This window comes from Excalfactoria chinensis, chromosome 9 (genome assembly GCF_039878825.1).
Source record: "Excalfactoria chinensis isolate bCotChi1 chromosome 9, bCotChi1.hap2, whole genome shotgun sequence".
Lineage (NCBI taxonomy): Eukaryota > Metazoa > Chordata > Aves > Galliformes > Phasianidae > Excalfactoria > Excalfactoria chinensis.
Genome location: NC_092833.1, coordinates 10,850,193 through 10,867,852, shown reverse-complemented (window position 1 = coordinate 10,867,852; position 17,660 = coordinate 10,850,193). Strand labels below are relative to the sequence as shown.

At 45.3% G+C, this 17,660-nt stretch overlaps 1 protein-coding gene across 8 annotated transcripts in view; it reads left to right on the top strand.

Moving 5' to 3' along the window:
* Nucleotides 1–17,660, top strand: part of LPP (LIM domain containing preferred translocation partner in lipoma) — a 301,297-nt gene that overhangs the window by 95,691 nt on the left and 187,946 nt on the right. For all 8 annotated transcript variants that reach the window (XM_072344422.1, XM_072344423.1, XM_072344424.1 and 5 more), the window contains one exon: nucleotides 11,651–11,852. In XM_072344422.1, the coding sequence (XP_072200523.1) occupies nucleotides 11,660–11,852 (193 nt within the window). In that variant the 5' untranslated portion in view covers nucleotides 11,651–11,659. The remainder of the gene's footprint in view (nucleotides 1–11,650; nucleotides 11,853–17,660) is intronic.

Genomic DNA, 17,660 nt, shown 5'->3' with positions numbered 1-17,660 from the left:
GCTTCCCCTTCCACCAGGCTTTCGCTGGGGAGCCGTGCTTTGGGATGGACCATTGGAGGAGCTGTGTCTTCTGGGCACTTCTAGCCAAGCTCTTTTTCCTGAAGGTATGGGACTGAACTCAGATCCCTGAGGTCTTGGGTTCCCCTGGCTGATGCTAGAGCTGGAGTTCAATATTGTCCATCACTGCTTTTGCCTCTTGCCATGTATCCTTACTGCCTGTGTGAGATCATGTCTGTGTTTACAGATTGTACCTTTACATATACAAAATCATCAAGAAAACCAGTGCATGGAGTATGAACATTATCTGAATACTGCTGAACATGGGGAAAAAAAAAGAGCCCATCTGTTCTACAAAGAGGCAGTGTAAAGAGCAGGCTCTGTGACTAAATAAATTCACATCTGTTGAGCAGAACCATCAAATGGCGAGCAGAGGGGCCTAATGTGAATCACATGTTGAAACCACAAGTATGAGTGAGATGAGCTGCAAAAGAGAGAGCCTGGAAGTGTTGATCCATGTGAGCAACTGTTGGTTTCTCTCCTTATTCTCCTTCCCTTTCCCAGTTTCCTGAGTAAGTGATACAGCATCAAAAAACCCCACACAAACAGCCAGCCTTGTGCACGTGCGTATGCACATCATTGTGCGTGCATTTATATTCCTTACACGATTAAATATACTGTGTCGAGCCATTAAATCATAACTTCATTTGGAAGTCAGGAGAGTGATGAATTTTAGAGGGGGCTGCAGAGAAGAGAGGGCACAGTTGGCTGTGCTTTAGCAGAGAGAGCAGGTGAAGCTGGTCCCTGGTGGTTGCTTCACCAGAATGGCTCTGAGGTCACTTGCTCTAAAAAGGCACTTGCTTAGTAGTGATTCTTCAGGGGGATGTCTGCAGCATTGTCATCACAGGGGACCTGATGATAGCAATGTAGAAACTTCAAAGCGTAGGTTATGCCTGCATAAGCTCAAGCTAATTTCAAAATACAATCTGTATACCGGTCTTACTACACTGCATCTTTCCACAGATCAATTTACTTTGCTGCTTAGGTTTTCCCCTCAGCATTTTAAGTCGTGCAGAAACAAAGAGCAGCTCAAGTTTCCTTATTGGTTGTGTTTACAGTTTATTTTCTTTCTCTGTGCCAGGAACATATCAATACAATTGCAAAACATAGTGTTTTAATGACCTGAGGCAGCAGTTTCTAACTCAAAAACAAGAAAGCTTTGGGGATGTGCGCACAGCCCAGGTGCCTAAGCTGCGTTGTTTGGTCTCTGTAGCCCCTTAGAGAGTCCATCTAGAGGGGCTTGGATCTTCTCTCCCACAAGATGCTGAGAAAAGAGGCATGCAGTAATTTTAATATCAAAGATGGTTTCTTGTTGCTGTCCTCTCTTTTGTCTTAGGTATTTTGCAGTATACGAGGCTGGACTTGCAGGAGCAAAGTGTAGTGATAGATAAACCACAAGACATGCTTTGCACAGATTCTGGTCCCATGGCAGCTCAGTGTCCTTTTTCAGCCACAAGCCATGCTCATGCAGCTCACCATCTTTGTGAGCTCTGCAGGAGTACTCTGGTAATGAGGCACTCTGAGGAGCTGGTGGGGCTGAAGGTCCTTGTGGAATGGTTAAGGTGTTTGGTTCTTCCTTTCTTCGAAAAATACCCCATGGTCACAATCCACTTCCTTATTTCCATGCCGACTGAGAAGGCACAGTGAACTTAGAGAAGCTCTCTGAGGACTCTAGTTTGAGCCAACCAAGATGGCCGGTTCATTTTCAATACTCTCATCACAACAAGGCTTCATGCTGACTTCTGGGAAGGGGAACAAAAGACTGGTGTGGTTGACTAAAACCAGAAGGCACCAGTGGCATGGTGGTGGAGCTACTGGAGCTACCTTTTGATGCAATCATTCAGCAACACTGCAAGGCCAGAGTGGCTGCCTGGCTAAGTTAGTTAGCTCCGTTGCTGGCACTGTGGATTGCACATGGGAGTTATCTCCCAGAGCTTTTTACATGGCAGCTCTTGAGTGAACAATCACTGAGCTGATGTGGAAGAGCAAGTTTACTTGGTTGGTGCTCAGTGGTTTGAAGAGTTGGAAAGAAGAATCGAAAGTCAAATCCCAACCACTTGTCTTCAGTCACCACTTTCTATTCAGAGCAGAACTAATGTCCTCCAGTTACTAAAAGAGCGCTTTATCTTGGTGTGCTCCAAAGTGTCAGCTCTCTTGCCTGTGTTCTTAATATTCTTCTTCACTCATTGCCCCATGGTTCCAGATTATCCCTCTTTCAGCAGCCATCTTCTCAGATAGCTGTAGGTTGTTCTTACCCCAAATAGCACGAGGTAGCTCACATCACTTCACTTGTCTTCCTATCCATGTGTCCATGGACAGTCAGGAGCTTCACAGCTTTGTGCATCATCTCAAAAAATACCTTTTATTCTCCTGTGTTCTGTCTTTGAAAGGACGGTACACTTTGGAGTATACTGTGGATGCCAGGTCGAATTCAAGTCTAGTGTGTGCCATCGTTACAAATAAGCAGATTGCATGTTGGGTTACTTCAGGAGAACCCTGTCAGAGCCAGACACCTCTGTCCAAACAACAAAATAAAGAGATGTACATGGTGGATAAGGAGATTCAGCTGGAGAGCTGGAAGAGATGTGTTCACTTGGAAAATAGTACAATGTGTGAACAAGTCGCTAGAGTTAATTCTTCATTTTGGAGATCTTTAAGGACAAAGCAACGATGTGAATTATCTGCTGGTAAGTCAAGCTTTATCTAAAGGCAGGACTCAACAGCCAGCAGAGATGCTCTTTCTTTCCTGAGAGTACTGGGAGCTGTCAGTTTCTTAAAGAAGAATGCACTTCTATTCTTTAGTTTTGCTTTGTGTTGCAAAAGGGAGATGGGAATACATCAGGGTGCAGGTGTCTTGAGAATATCAAATCACCCGTTGTTTTGAAACTTAGAAAAACATGGTCTTGTTCTGACCTTTTGCAGAAAGGAGTGTGAGTATTTCTTTTCCTACAGTTTTCAGGCACTCAACTGTCTTGCTTCCATTAGCGATCTCTCTGCAGCACCAGTTCCCAGCCATCTGGCAGCAATCACTCTTCCTTATATTAGGATATAGGATTTTCCATAGGAAAAAGACTATTTCCCCTGATTATTTGCAAGGTGCCACAGGCTGAGCTGCCCAGAAATGAGTCACAGGTTGATGCAGTGCTCAGGGGTGAGGAGAAAGCATCCAAGGATTTGTTATAATGGAGGCTGTGACTTCAGGACAGCTTGGAAACTGGGCAGGAAAGGTTAAGTGGATCAGGCAGGAGGGAAAGAAATCAGGGATTAAGGATTTTGGTCCTGGGCATAGTTCTGCCCATGAACTGATTTTTAGGCTTAACAGTTTCAAAGTCTGGCTTGTACTACTAACTCCTTGAGGATGACCCACAAGAAGGTTTGCTGTGGCACTGGCTCTATACTCGCATCCCTGTTGAATATGACCCCTGCTGTGCCCATATTCTGGGCTGCAGCTTCTCTCCCATTCACAGAAATCCTCTCGACAGCTTGGGTTGTAGACTGCAAACTGCAGATATGTGCTCTTCCAGGGATGGTAGCAGCTGACTCTTCTTGCAACCACATCTATTTTAGAGAAGAAATGCAGTGCAGGGAACCTGCCATAAATCACAGCTTACCTGCATCCACGTAGCCTTGCTGGGTTGAGCCTCACGCTCTGCTCTGTTGCCATGTTCATTTTGTATCAGTTTCCTCTCTCTCCTGGGCTCAGATCCCTGCTGTTTCTCCCCAGGCAGAGACATAAACACACAGCTCTCTGTAAAGCTAATACAATTATCTGTGTGTCAATACACTGCCACAGTCCCATTTGGTCCCACTGGGGTCCTGTTGATATCACACTACTGAGCTGAATGTCAGTTCTGCTCTGTTCCTTCTTGTTTACAGGCAGCATCAGCATCCAAACAGCCTGGGTTTGCACTGAAAGCTTTAACCTTGCCATCTTTATGTTGTCCTGGTTTCTTTTCTCATACGTGGGATCTTCTTGATAGGCCTGATTCCACTGTGTACCCACTGGCTGGGTGCACACCATGCTGCTTGGCAGTGCACTGCTGACCTTGTTGACTTTTTTTTTGGCAGAAAGGTCTTGAGAATAAATGGTGTTCAGGAAAACAGTATTTCTGTAAGGGAGCTCATGGTCTGAGATTCACAAAAATAACCTCTCTGCATCATTCTGCCAGTTCTTTTGCTGTCCCTATTAATACATTTCCCCTCTTGCACGTGAAATTCTCAAGCATCCATCTAAAACTTTTCTTTGTGGTGCAGCAACACCCTCACAAACATGTAGGTCATGCTATCAGGAAGAAAAGCTCAAGAACTGGAAGAAGTTTTTTTCTAGCTCAGAGCTACCTCCTGGATAAGCTCCAAAGGTTCAATCACAAACTTTGCTGTGTTTGAGTAAACATTTTGGACTGGCCACCAGGTCTGCCTCCTCCACTGCGATTGCCATGGGGTTCGTTGTGACCACAGGTAGCTGAGGCCATGGATTAACATTTTGTCTAATATAATTGTGTTTGGAGTTGCTGAGGACTCTCATTCCACAGGAGTCAGGAATCAGCTGCTCTCTCGTGAAGTTGTAATGTGGTCATTAGAGTTGTATTAGATCGGATAGATCTATGTATCTCCAGGGAGTCAGTACTATCTCTTTGTTTCAATGCACATGGGCCAGTCAAGTTCAATTTATTAGGTTTTTAGAGCCTAGTTTGTCATCCAACACCAGGATGTGACATGGCTGTAAAAGGAAGATCCTGTTAATCAGCTTTTATGTGCGTGTTTTGCAGCGGCAGTCAAATTCAAATAGCCTGCATCTAATCCCAAAACTACTAATGCAATTATATTGGGAAAGAAAAGAAATTTTATGTTTAGTTTGCCCTTCTACCTTTCCCACGGTTGCAGCTGATGCAAGAGAAACAAACCGTAAGAAACTTAAAGAAAGGGGCAGTTTTCAGTTGATGCCAACCTTGCCCCGGCAGCAGGATTTTGGGGTAAGATGGAAAGCGGTGTGGGTTGGTATCTGCTGACTTCAACCTGCAGCAGGCAGCTCAGTAAGAATGATCCTTCCAGCAGGTCTCTTGCCATCCCCACCATGGACTTAGTGTCTTCCTGTTACATCTGCTTAATACTTGAAAAGTTGTAGTGGCTTAGTATGCAAAGCAAAAATTGAATCCCCAGCTACTGTGGATCTGCTGGCAGAAAATGAAGCGTGGGTGCGGCCGTGGTAGAAAAAGTTGTTTTCCAAGTATTTGTTACTTAGAAGAAAGGGCTCACACCATATTCAAGAACTGTACTGCTGCAAACCCTTTTGAGTTCAGATAAAGCCGTTGCTGCAAGTCTTGGATCTTAAGAGTGTTGATAATTGATTTTGGAAGGGATCTCTGGAGGTCACCTGGACCAAGCCTTTGCTCAAAGCTGGGAGGACTTTGAATTTCAATCTGGTATTCTGAAAGATCCCATGAAAATTGATTGAAGCTGTTAAAGCCAGAGTGAGATGATACTAGATTATATGATTCGAGGAATAATTCAGTACAGACAGTGCTGTAACCGGGTTTCTTTCACCTTTAATTCCTCTGATTACATTAGTGATGTCCCACAGCAGGAAGCTGGTGAATGCTTTCAGCCCTATTTAACTGAAGAAGAGACTTCAATTTATTTTGATTTCACTTTATTTTGAGCTGAAGATACAAAACGCAGCCAGATCCGAGCAATTGGAAGAAACTCCAGCGCTGGGGGGAGAGAAAGGTTTAAATTTACTTCAGCTAACACCTGCTGTAAATGGCAGTGCAAAACATCAACAGACATCCAGGAGTGGTGCAAAATGTATGCAAGCAAAGAAGTTTAGTCTTAGGGAGAGTATCTGCCACGAGGGGTTGAGGCCTGTGTGCATTAAGTCTTTCCATATGGTCAAGAAGGCAATCACTGGGCTCAGCCGACTCCTGCTAATTGCTCCAGGTCAGTTCAACCCCATACAGTAATCCCAGTGCTGGGAGTTTTCTTGTGGTTTTGCCATTCTCCTGGTTGCTGATGTGATGTTTGAGGACCCGAGTCAGATTGCTGCTGGGAGGTTCTGGGGGAGGAGGGGAGCTGCTTGGGGCTGGTTAATATTGCAGGTCTTAAATTTTGCGAGATGTTGTGTAGATCAGCAAGAATTAGGGGAGTTTAAAAGGGATCATGGTTTCCCCAAATCACATAATTTTGCCTGTGATGTAAAATTGATGAAGATAAATAGCTCCATATGGGAAAGACGTCCCAAGAGGCCTTGGGCTGAGTTTGTAAGTAGCTATGGTGCTTCCTTTGTTTGGTTAAAGACCTCTAATGAGACCAGAATTTTGACATTATATCCCCTTTTGGAGGCCACAAGAAGCCGGAAAGCTTCATGGCTAGAGATCACTGGCTCTGAGTGGAGAAATAAATTCGCTTAACATTCAAAGTGGAACGATGCCAAGGGAAACAAGCAGCTTTGGGAATTTATAAAGAGCAAATCTCTTTGGTCAGCCTCAATTACTGCTTTAGGCTAATTAGCGAAGTGGAGGTGATAAGGACGAAGCAAAGAACTGTAATTTAGCACAGCATTTGGGCCCTGCTTTTGGGAATTTCAGGAAGAAAAACTAAAAAAGACACGCGCGGGTCAGAAACATCCACTTTTTTGGATTGCATCTCTCATCAAAAGGGGCAAAATGTGGCACCGTTTTGCCTCAGGAAGAGCGTCCCCCTGGTTCAGTATGAGAACTCAGCTGGAAGATGAAGACTCTTCAAGTCCTGTTGTGTTGATGGAAGAGAGAGGAGGACGTGGAGATGACAACCTGCCTTTCTACACATGGCCCTTCTAATCCTGTTGAGATGAGCTCTGCCTATCCAGGGAAGATGTCTTGGTTCTGTCCCTGAATAGTAACAGAGAGAAGCTGCTGGAGGGCTGCAAACAGCGTACTGACCTCCCCATAGCTTCTCAGCCCTGCGGCCTTCAGGCTGATGCATGAGTGGTACAAAGAATCTGAACCAAGCTGGTGGATTAGGAAAAAGTAGACAGAGCAGACTGTCTGGAAGAACAGACTGTTGTTGCTCATTTTATGTTAAGCACTGTTGCTACCCACTATGAAGCATTAGCTTAATTAACTCGGGGACAAATTCTTCTGTCTTGGCAAAGTCCATCAACATCCAAGGAGTATTTTGTCCGTGTTATAAATATGAAAATGAAATGAAGATTTATTTGGGTACAGTCTAATCACGGAAAAGCCTGTCTCAGAGATGAATGTACTCACAACTTCCCAATAGACAAATGGGTACTCTACCCTTTCATTGTTTCTGATCTGAGGCTAAATTGACTTGGAAACCTCCTTGTATTACCTTTGCTTCTCAAAGGTGAGTGACATCCTGTAATTAAAAGCAGAATAATCCAAGCACTTGTGCACACCTTTCAAACAAACAAACAAACAAAGAATCAGACAGTAAACCTTGTCAGGCTTTTATTACTTTCTGGTGTTACACTCTATTGAGATTCCTATTCTGATGATTGTAGGTGGTGCAGTCTCATCATGGGATTCCAGTTCCTCTGCTTGTCGTGTGTTTCTTTATGGTTGGAATTTTTCTGGACTTATGGCATTAAGGTTGTTCATATGACAGAATCAGAGCACATGGGTTTTCCTTATTTATGCAGTGCGATTCCACTCTTTGATCTTAATGTTATTTATCATGGTTAGTTTGGTCTTATACTCTACCTCCAAAAGCAGGCAATGACAAATGCTTCCAAGGAAGGAAGGGTAACAGGACCTCAGGAAACCACAGCTGAAGTTGGTGTGGTTTTTGTCTTTGATGTTATTTGTCCTATTACTCTTTCCATGATAAGTTTCCATCCTTGAGAAAATGGTCAAATGGTAGCATCCATCACCTCACTAAAGGTTGCTGAAAGATTGAAGAGAGTTCAGAGTAAATACGTATGAGTGTATCAAGAGAAGTCTGTTCTAACCAGTGAATTTAACTAACTGTTACTTAATTTAAATGTTATGATTTGATTTTGCCAAAGACCTGGATGTGTTCTGTGAGGATCTGCGTGCAGAAGGGAGGTAGGAGTGTAGCAAAATTCAGTTCTTAGAGGTGAAACTAGATAAATTTAAGCCAGACAGAAAGGAGAATCCATAATGTTGGTGCTTGATTGCTTGCCCATATAGCTTACTGAGTGCAGCGGTAGATTCTCCATTACATGCTTTCTTTCAGAAGGATTCAGTCCCCTGCATTGCACTGCATTGCTTGGGGCCTTTTACCCTAGGCACAAAGTCAGATGCCCTTAAAAGAAGAAAGCTGTTGGGGAGAGATCAGAACAAACCCAGAAGTTCAGCTGTTAAAAGGAGATCTATTCATTTTCGTTTTTTATGATCTTGCATAGTTAGGCTAAATTTAATTGAGGCTGGGGAGCTGGGGCTGGAACAGACGAGGAAAAGGGAACTTGTTGAAAACATTGTCAAGGCACATATAGCAAAAACGAGTGACAGCAAATGCATGACAGAAAATGAGAAGGGGAGAAAGAGGAAGAGAAAAGGCTAACGGGAAACAATTAGAAACACCACCGCCACTGAAACAAATGTGTTAGAGGGCAGCCAAGATGAAATTGCGTGCCAGCCTACAGTTAGCAACTGAGTTACAGCAGTGTGGTCTTATATTCCCAAATTGCCCGTAAGAGAACTGCTCTTTAAGCTCGTTCATGGGATGCCACAGTGTCATCAACTGTCCCAGCACTGCGTGGCCTGGCTGCTGGAGCAGTTAGCCCTGGTTTACACATTGCTCAGCCCATCCTTGCCTTGTGGCAGAGCATAAGGGGACTAAGGCGTGTTGCCTGGGAGGTGGCTAAGGACAGACTAGGGAGCTGCTAGAACGGGTGATGATAATCTTGTTAGTGCTGTTACTTTTTGCTTTGAATCAGTATGGAGATAACGCCTGTGCTTGGAAGGACCTTTGTACAGTGGGATGATCTTTCACGTGAAATAGCAAACCTGGGGCTGAAAACTAGGCAGTATAAAACTCCAGGATGCTTGTGTCCTGTTTAATGCTTAAGGCTGAGCGCCCACACTGACCTCTGCTCTTAAGCCTAAATAGTTGCCTGAGATTTATTGTCATGTGTTACATTTTGAATGATGTGGGAGGAAGAGGTGCCCAGGTAGGTGAATTTTAGTGTTTTGGTGGCATTTTCTGTGTCCAGTGGGGTTGGTGTTGGTAACAGGAAGTACCAGGCAGTGGGAGTGTGGTCCGTCCTGCCTGTCATGGCTGCTTTTCTCTACAGCCCTGCAGGGCAGACCTGCCTTTCACTTCTTGCTTTCAGAATGATGCTCTGCTCTGTCAGTGTGGAGGTAGAAGAGGACCACAAACTGCCCGTCTCCTAATGGTGGGACAGACACGAGGACTGGCTTTTCTTGCAGTCTTTAAATACAGTTGAATCCTCCAGTAAGAAGGTTGTTACCTGGAGGAAACTTACTGGGCTGGAAGAGGCACACATCCATAAACATCAGTTTTAACAAGCACTGTTGATAGCTGGATGTACCACCTCCACACTGTCACGTGGAGACCTTACTCCTTCCCCACCTCTGCCCCCACTGACTCAGCACTACTGTCTAATAGCAGATTGCTAGGACAAGACTGTCCATATCAGAGTCCATCAGACTGCTTTCTCTGGTTTATATCCAAAAGCCTTATCTGCTCCTTTGATCATCAGATGAGAAGACTCATCTGATTTTGCTCCACCATAAAGCTTCTAGGACTGAGATTCTTTGCCAGGCAGGATGAGCTGGCAAACCAGCTCTTCACTCAAGTCCCAGCGGCTCGGTCCTGGCATTTGCAGTAACATCTGGTCTTAGACTAGGAGAAAGAGGAAAGGAAGAGTGATCTCTGCTTTTTTTTTCTTCCCTCTAGGTAGACTTCACTATGTTGTCAGATGTGCCTAAATATTCTGTGTAATGTAGGGGATGGTTTCTTTTTGTTGGAGGATGTGTGTGCATGGAAGTGTTAGCTTTGTGGTACCAAGAATACACCCAGGTTAGTGGGCTGTGCTCCTGTAGATGCATTCCTGCTTGGTATCAGTGTGAAGATATTTGGTCTCCATGTTTGATGGTAGGTGGTAAAGGTGACAAAATCAGTCATGCACTTGCTTGCAGATCTTGAGCACTGACCTTTCTAGCTGGCTACATGTGGCTGCACTTCTCAGCTTTGGAAATGCCTTCTCTTGAGACATTCAAATAGATGGCTGTGTGCGTGACCACAGAGCTGTGTCAGAATAGTTTGAGAGCTGTAGAGCTGTGAGGTTTGGTAATGATTTCACTCTGAGGGGCTGTCCACCAGCCAGAGGCCGCCCTTCATCTGTCCTCATTTTTTTCCCAGCCTGACCTCAGAGAACAGTTTGAACCCATTGGTAAAGCCCAGTGCTGCCACTCAGCAGAGGCTTCCAGCACCTTTGCTCAGGCAGCAGCTAGAGATCATCTTTGCAAGTCCAGCGGTGCCTTTGCTCTTTGCAGCTCCAGCGGTGCCCAGCTGGAGCTGCCTTTAAGCAACAGCACCCAGCTAATGTCTGCCCTGGCCCAGTGCTATCTCTTGCACCAATCTTTTTCCAAGCTTTCTGATGTAAAGAAATCTTTCCAGATAGATTCCCAGCTGCCTCTGGTTTCCAGAGCCCTGAGGTGTGCTAACAGCAAAGCAGAGCATGGGCAGGCACTCGATGGCTCCAAAATGAGCAGTAGCTTTCGTCCATGCAGGGTCTCCACTTCCTTATTGCAGCTCAAAACCAGCTTAGGGAAGTAACGTGATGCTGCTGTAGGATCATTGCTGCTACCCAACAGCTATGGCTTGTGTGTGGTGGAGAGCACTTGTTTGCTGAGGTTCAGGCAATTATGAACAGGTTTTCTTTATGGGAAACATTTTCAGCAGCATCTGAGTCCAGTTCTCAAAAGTGATGTAGGCTGTTAAGAGACCAAAGCCAAGATGTTCATAAATAAGTAATGGTTTGGGCTGCCTTTGTTTTCTGTTACACAAGTGGAGATGTCTAAAAGGAGCCTGGTTGTCAGCACTTGTGGAACTCTGGCATTTTTTCAAAATTGACGTGCTTTTAAAATACCTTAATCTGGGCATTCAGAAATGGAGGCATCAGGAAGGATTAGCTGCTTTTGAAATCCTTTTTCTTAAAAGTTTAAGTGAAAGACGGTGGAATTTGGGGCCATAAATGTCACGTTGAAAAATGCTAAAGGTTGTATTTTGGAAGTGTGTGTCTGCCCACCTGTAATGGCACTTGTTCCCAGAGCAACCGTGCTGCTGTACGTAAATGTACTCACCAAGTCCTAGCAGCAGGAAGTCAAATCTATGACTGTCTTGCTGAGCAGGTAGTAGGAGTGATGGGCTTCTCTGGTGCATTGGTTTGCCTCAGCTTCAGTTTGAAAATAACAGCACTTTTGCAGACACCAAACCAATCCGATCAGTAATTTCAACCAGCCAGGCAATGAAAGACAAGTTCGTGTCTGAATGCTCTTGAAATGGTTCTGTGGGTTTAATTTAATAAATCAGCTAGGGGTTTACAACTGCTTGTCCCCCAGCCTGAACTCCTAATGTATGTGCGGTTCTTGTCTTCCTCTCTCAGATTTGAACCATGTCCCACCCGTCCTGGCTGCCGCCCAAGAGTACCAACGAACCTGTTGGTCACGTTACAGCAAGGATGGAGACCACGCATGCCTTTGGGACTCCCAGCATCTCAGTGTCCACCCAACAGACACCAAAGAAGTTTGCCCCTGTTGTTGCCCCCAAGCCAAAGTACAACCCATACAAGCAACCGGGAGGTGATGGTGAGTACATTTGTTTGTTTGTTTAGGGAGGATCTGCAAAAGTCTTATTCAGGGAAATTGACCACTAACACAGACTGTGTTTGACAAACTCTTGGTTCATGAGTTTGTGGGAGTCTCCCTCCCCCACCAGATTTTTGAGACCATTCCGATCAATAAGAATAGAAAGAACCTTGAACCCCCTGGCAAGCTACCCTCCTGCATGGTGCAAAGCCAGGTGAGAGCAGGGGGACAGCAGTTCCTTTGTTTTTATTGGAAGCAAGTGTCCTTTCCCTAAAACTGATACTTTTCCAGGAGTTTTGCTTGTTTCATGTCTGCCGGCACACGTCAGTCCCAGAAGTTGTTGCTTGTACAACCTTTTTGATGTTGTTTTTCTTTTGCACCAGCACAATGAGACTTTTCTGCAAACATGGGACTGAGTTGGGGTATGGGTAGGGATGCATGAATTTGGCAGAATGGGTCTCAGCATGTTTCCTTTCCTGCCTTTTGGTTTGATTCAAGTTTAGTGTTTCTCTTCTGCTCTTGAATATGAGATGAATTCGTGGCACAACTGTGGATGTTTTTGTGACCATTGCAGTATTCTCTGAAGGTGTCCCGTCAGTAAAACAAAAGCTTTCTGATCACTGTACATTGGCCTCGCTTTGTCTCCTGCTTTAAAAGTCCAGCTCTCTTCACGCAGTTGAGCAGCAAGTGTAGGAGTTGGGTTCCTGTTCTGTGGACACATGGAGGAAGGGATGAACTTGGGTACAGGCTCCGCTGTACTCAAGAAAATTGCCAAATCAGCTTTTGATTTTCAGTTTTGGATGTTCTTTGTACCATCTTTGCTTTTCCCTCTTTTGTATTGAGTGTAATAAGGCAAAAGTTGTCCGTAATTTTTTTTCCCCCCCTTTTTCTACTCTTTTCAGAGTGTGTGCAGGAAGACTACATAATAACGGAGAGGAGAAAGAAAAGCAGAGCAATATATGAAATCTCTCACTTAAGCAATTTTCTAAAGTTAAGGACATTTAGTAGGAAGTTGGAAAAGTCTGACTAGTGTTTCATTCCTTTTTTTTTTCCTCTGCCACTCTTAAATTCAGAGAATTCGGAACGAAAAAAGAAAATGTGTTGGAGGGGAAAACTCGAAAACTCAGTCATACGCACCTGTTCTGTTGCCTTCAGTAACAAAACATTAGCGAGGAAAAGGGAGAGAAAGACATTTGGAATTAGGGAAAAAAAAAGAAGTAAAAATCATCCATTTCTGAATTGCGATGAAAATGTCACCGTCAAGTGAAGTGGAAATTCTTAGTTTTGAAATTCTTCTGCAAATTGAAGGTAATAATGAAAAACGACACTTTGGTTCCTCAGGAAAACTGTTGTCCATCAGCCAGAAACGTCACTATGCCTTAATTGTTGATGCTTTAATTATTATAGATGTGATTATAGAGAACATCCCAACAACCTTCTAAAAAATTCTTTGCTTCTTGGCACTGGGGGAAGGAGACGTCCTCTAAGCAGCACCCCAGTACTGCAGACTGAGATGGGTAGATGAGCCTCACCATCATTTATTGTGCAGTGCTGAGTGTACAGCCCTGCACCATGTGAACATTGCCTGGCCCGATAAAAACGGGGAGATCTGGGGGACTTGTGGGGGGCCTTTGCAGATTCTGGCCTTTTGGAGGTGCCACTGTCATCCAACAGGCTTGGAAGAAATAAGGAATAGTGGAGACTTGATCGGGGATTGGCTTAGTGATGTGACGGCGTACCGGCAGCTTAGGCTAATCCACTTTCAGAAGGTGACACAGTGTTGGTCAGTGTCAGCAGCTGGTGCAAAGCCGTTAGATCGACCATATATAACCCTGAGAGCATGAGGCTTCCGGGATCTGGCAGATGAGGAGAGACAGCAAGAAAATATCTAGCCCACCGTGCCTCATTCACTACTTATGGCTCTGTTCTCCAGGCTCCCTGCTTGTTTCTTCAGTGACCTCCGTTGTTTGGCTCAATGGAACTTTGAAACGAGGTAGAAATGGTTAAAATGAGTTAAAAACAAAAGCTGCAACAGCCAGCGGTTTATAAAGCAGGAGCATTTTAATGTGCTGGAAGCAGTCAAGGCGTGCGTGGTTTAGACCAGCTAAGTGAGCAATTTTCTCGGTGGTGCTGGTCCCCCTCCTTGCTGTTTGCTACACTGCCTTGCTGAGACTTGTTTTGAGCTGGATTTGTCAACTCATCAGAGCAGAGACCGTGTCTTGCTGTCGCAGGGATCTGTTTGGGGGCCTTGGGGTATGACTGCAGTAGTAATAACAATAATAAATAAGAACACAGCCCTGATTAATGTGCTGCACGGGTTTCTGCCGCACAGCTAGCTGGAGAGGCGGGTGCAGCTGTGTTTTTATGGACAAGACTTCCACGTGCTGCGGTCTGGTCTTGCTTTCTGAAGGATTTAGTGCTAGTCTTCCCTGTCGCAGCAGCTCATGGGGGATTAACCTTGCTCACCTCAAATGCTCCTTCCTTGGCATACTGCTGTGCTGGGGTCTGTACCTCCTGCCCTTTTGTAGCTTTTCTCTTTGGAGATGGGGATGAGTTTCTGTGCCGGGGTCTCAGAACCAAGCAGGAGCTCTGATGGCACAATGTGCTGGGGCTCATCTGCTCCCTGCTCCATCCATATGGCCCCTTGCTGCTACGCTGTACTTCTGATGTTTCCTCCCTGGCACTTTGGGGAGGGAAATACTTTGTTCCCCCCACCTCTCAGCCCTCGGCACAGCACAATGCTCAAATCACTGTGTGCTCTTCTTCCATGAGAAGAGTTGCTGCTGGTGTCTGTTTTCAGTAAGTCCAACCTAAGGGTACAAACACTGCTGTTCAGCATGGACTCAATCCTGGGAAGTCTTAGCACTGTGATCCCTGCTGTCCTGCACAGCTCCGTATTTCCCCCACAGGTGGAGGAGAGCTGTTAGAGCTAGAGGAATGTGGTTCTGTAGAAGGAAAAAAAAGTGTCTGTGGGCAGGAAACAGAAGGACACATAGGCTAGAAATGAAATTTCAGGGTCCAGACATTCAAGCAGCGGCTTTAAAAAAACCACCACATGGGAACATTGGGGTCAAGGATGATTTTTTGTTGGAGCATCGTTGGGTGTGTTTGCAGATGGTAAAACTGTCTGTGCTGGGACAAGGTGAGTCCTGAGATGAGTGGGACATCATCCTGCCATGGGTCCTGGCAGTCCACACCTCTCGCTCCTCTCTCGGTGCTCATGTGTGCTTAGTACTGCATGCTTCCTCCCCCTGTTCCTCAGCAGACCCCATTCAGCAACATGCACAGCAGGTGGTGACTGCAGAGCTGTGTTGTCAGCTCAGGTGGGCTCTCCTTCACTGAGCGCTGAGCTAAGAGTGCAGACAGGGAGCAGAAGGCCCTTTTCCAGTTTCTTTAATAGCACTGCCCTTCCTCTTTTCCCTCCCAATTATTTTTTCTCCTGCTTTCCAGTCTTTGCACTAAAATTGGTATTTTAGTGCTGGCGGGAGCTGACATGCTCCATGGCACGGGGAGGAGAGCTGGCAGGCGCTCTGAAATGAGTGCCGCTGGGGTGCTGCCAGGGCTTTTGAGGCCAGAACGAGGGGGTTTCAAAACCATACTGAAGTCTGTTGTCAGCCTCGGGTGCTCAGAAAATCCTGACTTGGAGCTCCTTGGGTCATGGGATGGCTCGAGTTCAGTGAGAGTGTCAGGCTTTGTGGTGTGATTTGCCTTTGGTTTGCATCCTTTGGGTTTCAAGCTGGTTTTCATAACCTCAAAAGCTCTTTCCCCCTTGCCCTCCTCTCCCAGTACAATCCTGTGGACACAAAGCAGTTCAAGCAAGGAGTACCACAGTACTGATGCAAAGCAAGCTTATGGGCCGTGGGTGATGGGAACACCTAGAAAAAGCCAAAAAGGGGGCACAGTAGACACATTGATGAGGAGGAGCAGTAAGTGACAGTAAAGCCTGTGGATCTGGGGATAGAACAGTGCTCTGAAGAAGGAGCATCACCAAGGCCATAGCAGCTGATAGAGCATCTATACCTTGGAATGAAAAATGCCACCTGGCTGAGATACATGGCTGAAGGCTTCCATCTGTTGCCCTTTGCTGTCAAAGAAGCGAAGCTCCTCATATTCTTACAATATATGGCTTGAATTTAGGCTGATCCTTTGTGGAGGCAGCAGTTGGACTTGATCGTCCCTGGAGGTGTTAAAGAACCGTGGAGATATGGGACTGAAGGACATGGGTTAGAGGGCACTATGGGGATTGGGTTGATGGTTGGACCAGATGATCTTAGAGGATTTTTTCAGTCTAATGATATAATGATTCTATGCCCATGGGTCCCTTCTAACTAAGGATTTTCTATGATTCTATGGTATTTCATTCACGGACATCTAGGGAGGCATATTCCTGAGGCAGATACCACACTACCCAACCCTGGCCACAAAAGGATGTGCAGACAACATCCCTCCTAAAACAACCATGTAGTTTATGGGATTGTGCAACATTTGGGCATTTCTTTGTCAGCCCATCAGAAGCTTTGAGGACAGGATTTGCGAAATTAGCCATTTGAGTTTATGCCATTGACTCCTTCTAAATTCAATATTAGTTAGTGCTGATGATGCCTTGTTCTTGTGATTGTCAACCGTGGTGAACATAATACCTGCAGAAACAGTTAAAATGGAATTAATATAGAATTGTTAAGGTTGGAAAAGATCTCTAAGATCATCTAGTCCCGCTGTCTACCTGCCTCCAGTACTACCTGCTAACTTGTGTTTGTTAGTGCTACATCTTCACAGTTCTTGAACACCTCCAGGGCCCGTGATGCCCCCACCTCCCTGTGCAGCCTGTGCCGGTGCCCAACCATTCTTTGGGAGAAGTTTTTTCCTATATCCCACCCAAACCTCCCCTGGCACAACTTACAGCCATCACCTCTCATCCTGTCTCATCCTGTTACCTGCGAACAGAGGCTGACCCCCATTCCATCAGAATCTCCTGTCAGGGAGCTGGAGGGAGTGATGAGGTCTCCCCTGAGCCTCCTCCAGTTTCCATAATGGAAACTAATTGAAGAGTTGAGAATTAAAGCAAGCTCTTTCCTTCTCCTTTCTTTCCTTGGAGCACTTTCAGGCATGATGAATGACAAGAGACTCACACACGCGTCTTTGAGATCTTCATGGGGTTTTTTGTTTGTTTGTTTGTTTTGTGGTCGTGTTTATTATTATTATCTTTTTATTATTTTTTTAAAATCCTCTCTACTTTCCATCTGCATTAGTTGGAGGAGAGGGCTGTGACTCATGGGGCCAGGCACAGCATCAGTGCAAGCTCCAGGGCAAGATTACATAGTTGACACCATGCTGTGTTCACTTGAACCCGGCTGATGCAGGTTTCCCAGGTCCTGACCCTCTCTGCCCTTTTCTTCTTCATCTGTGTGGAGGCTCCTGAGCAGCAGCTAATTTTGTTTCTGCTGTGTCTGTAAGGGACTGGGAGCATGAGCTATCGTGCTGTTTGTTTTATCTTGTAGGCAGGCATACCTAGTGGGCTTTGTTTACAGCAGCTGCTATCGGTAGCTCCGTCTAATTTTTGAAGCCTGGGTATGGATTTATTGGAATAGACACTCAGTGTTTTAGCTGTGCTGTTCCCTGTTCTGCAATCTTTGACAGTTCATAGAAGCTAAACAGCTCCAGAGTCTATTCATTACTTGGATGAGAGCCCTGAAAGGATAAATTCAGTCTGACTTGGGAGATGCTGCAGGTTTTTTTTGTGTGTGTTTTTTTTTTCTTCTGGTTGTCTTTACTGGGCCTGCTGCATAGCATGGCAAGAGTAATCCCTGC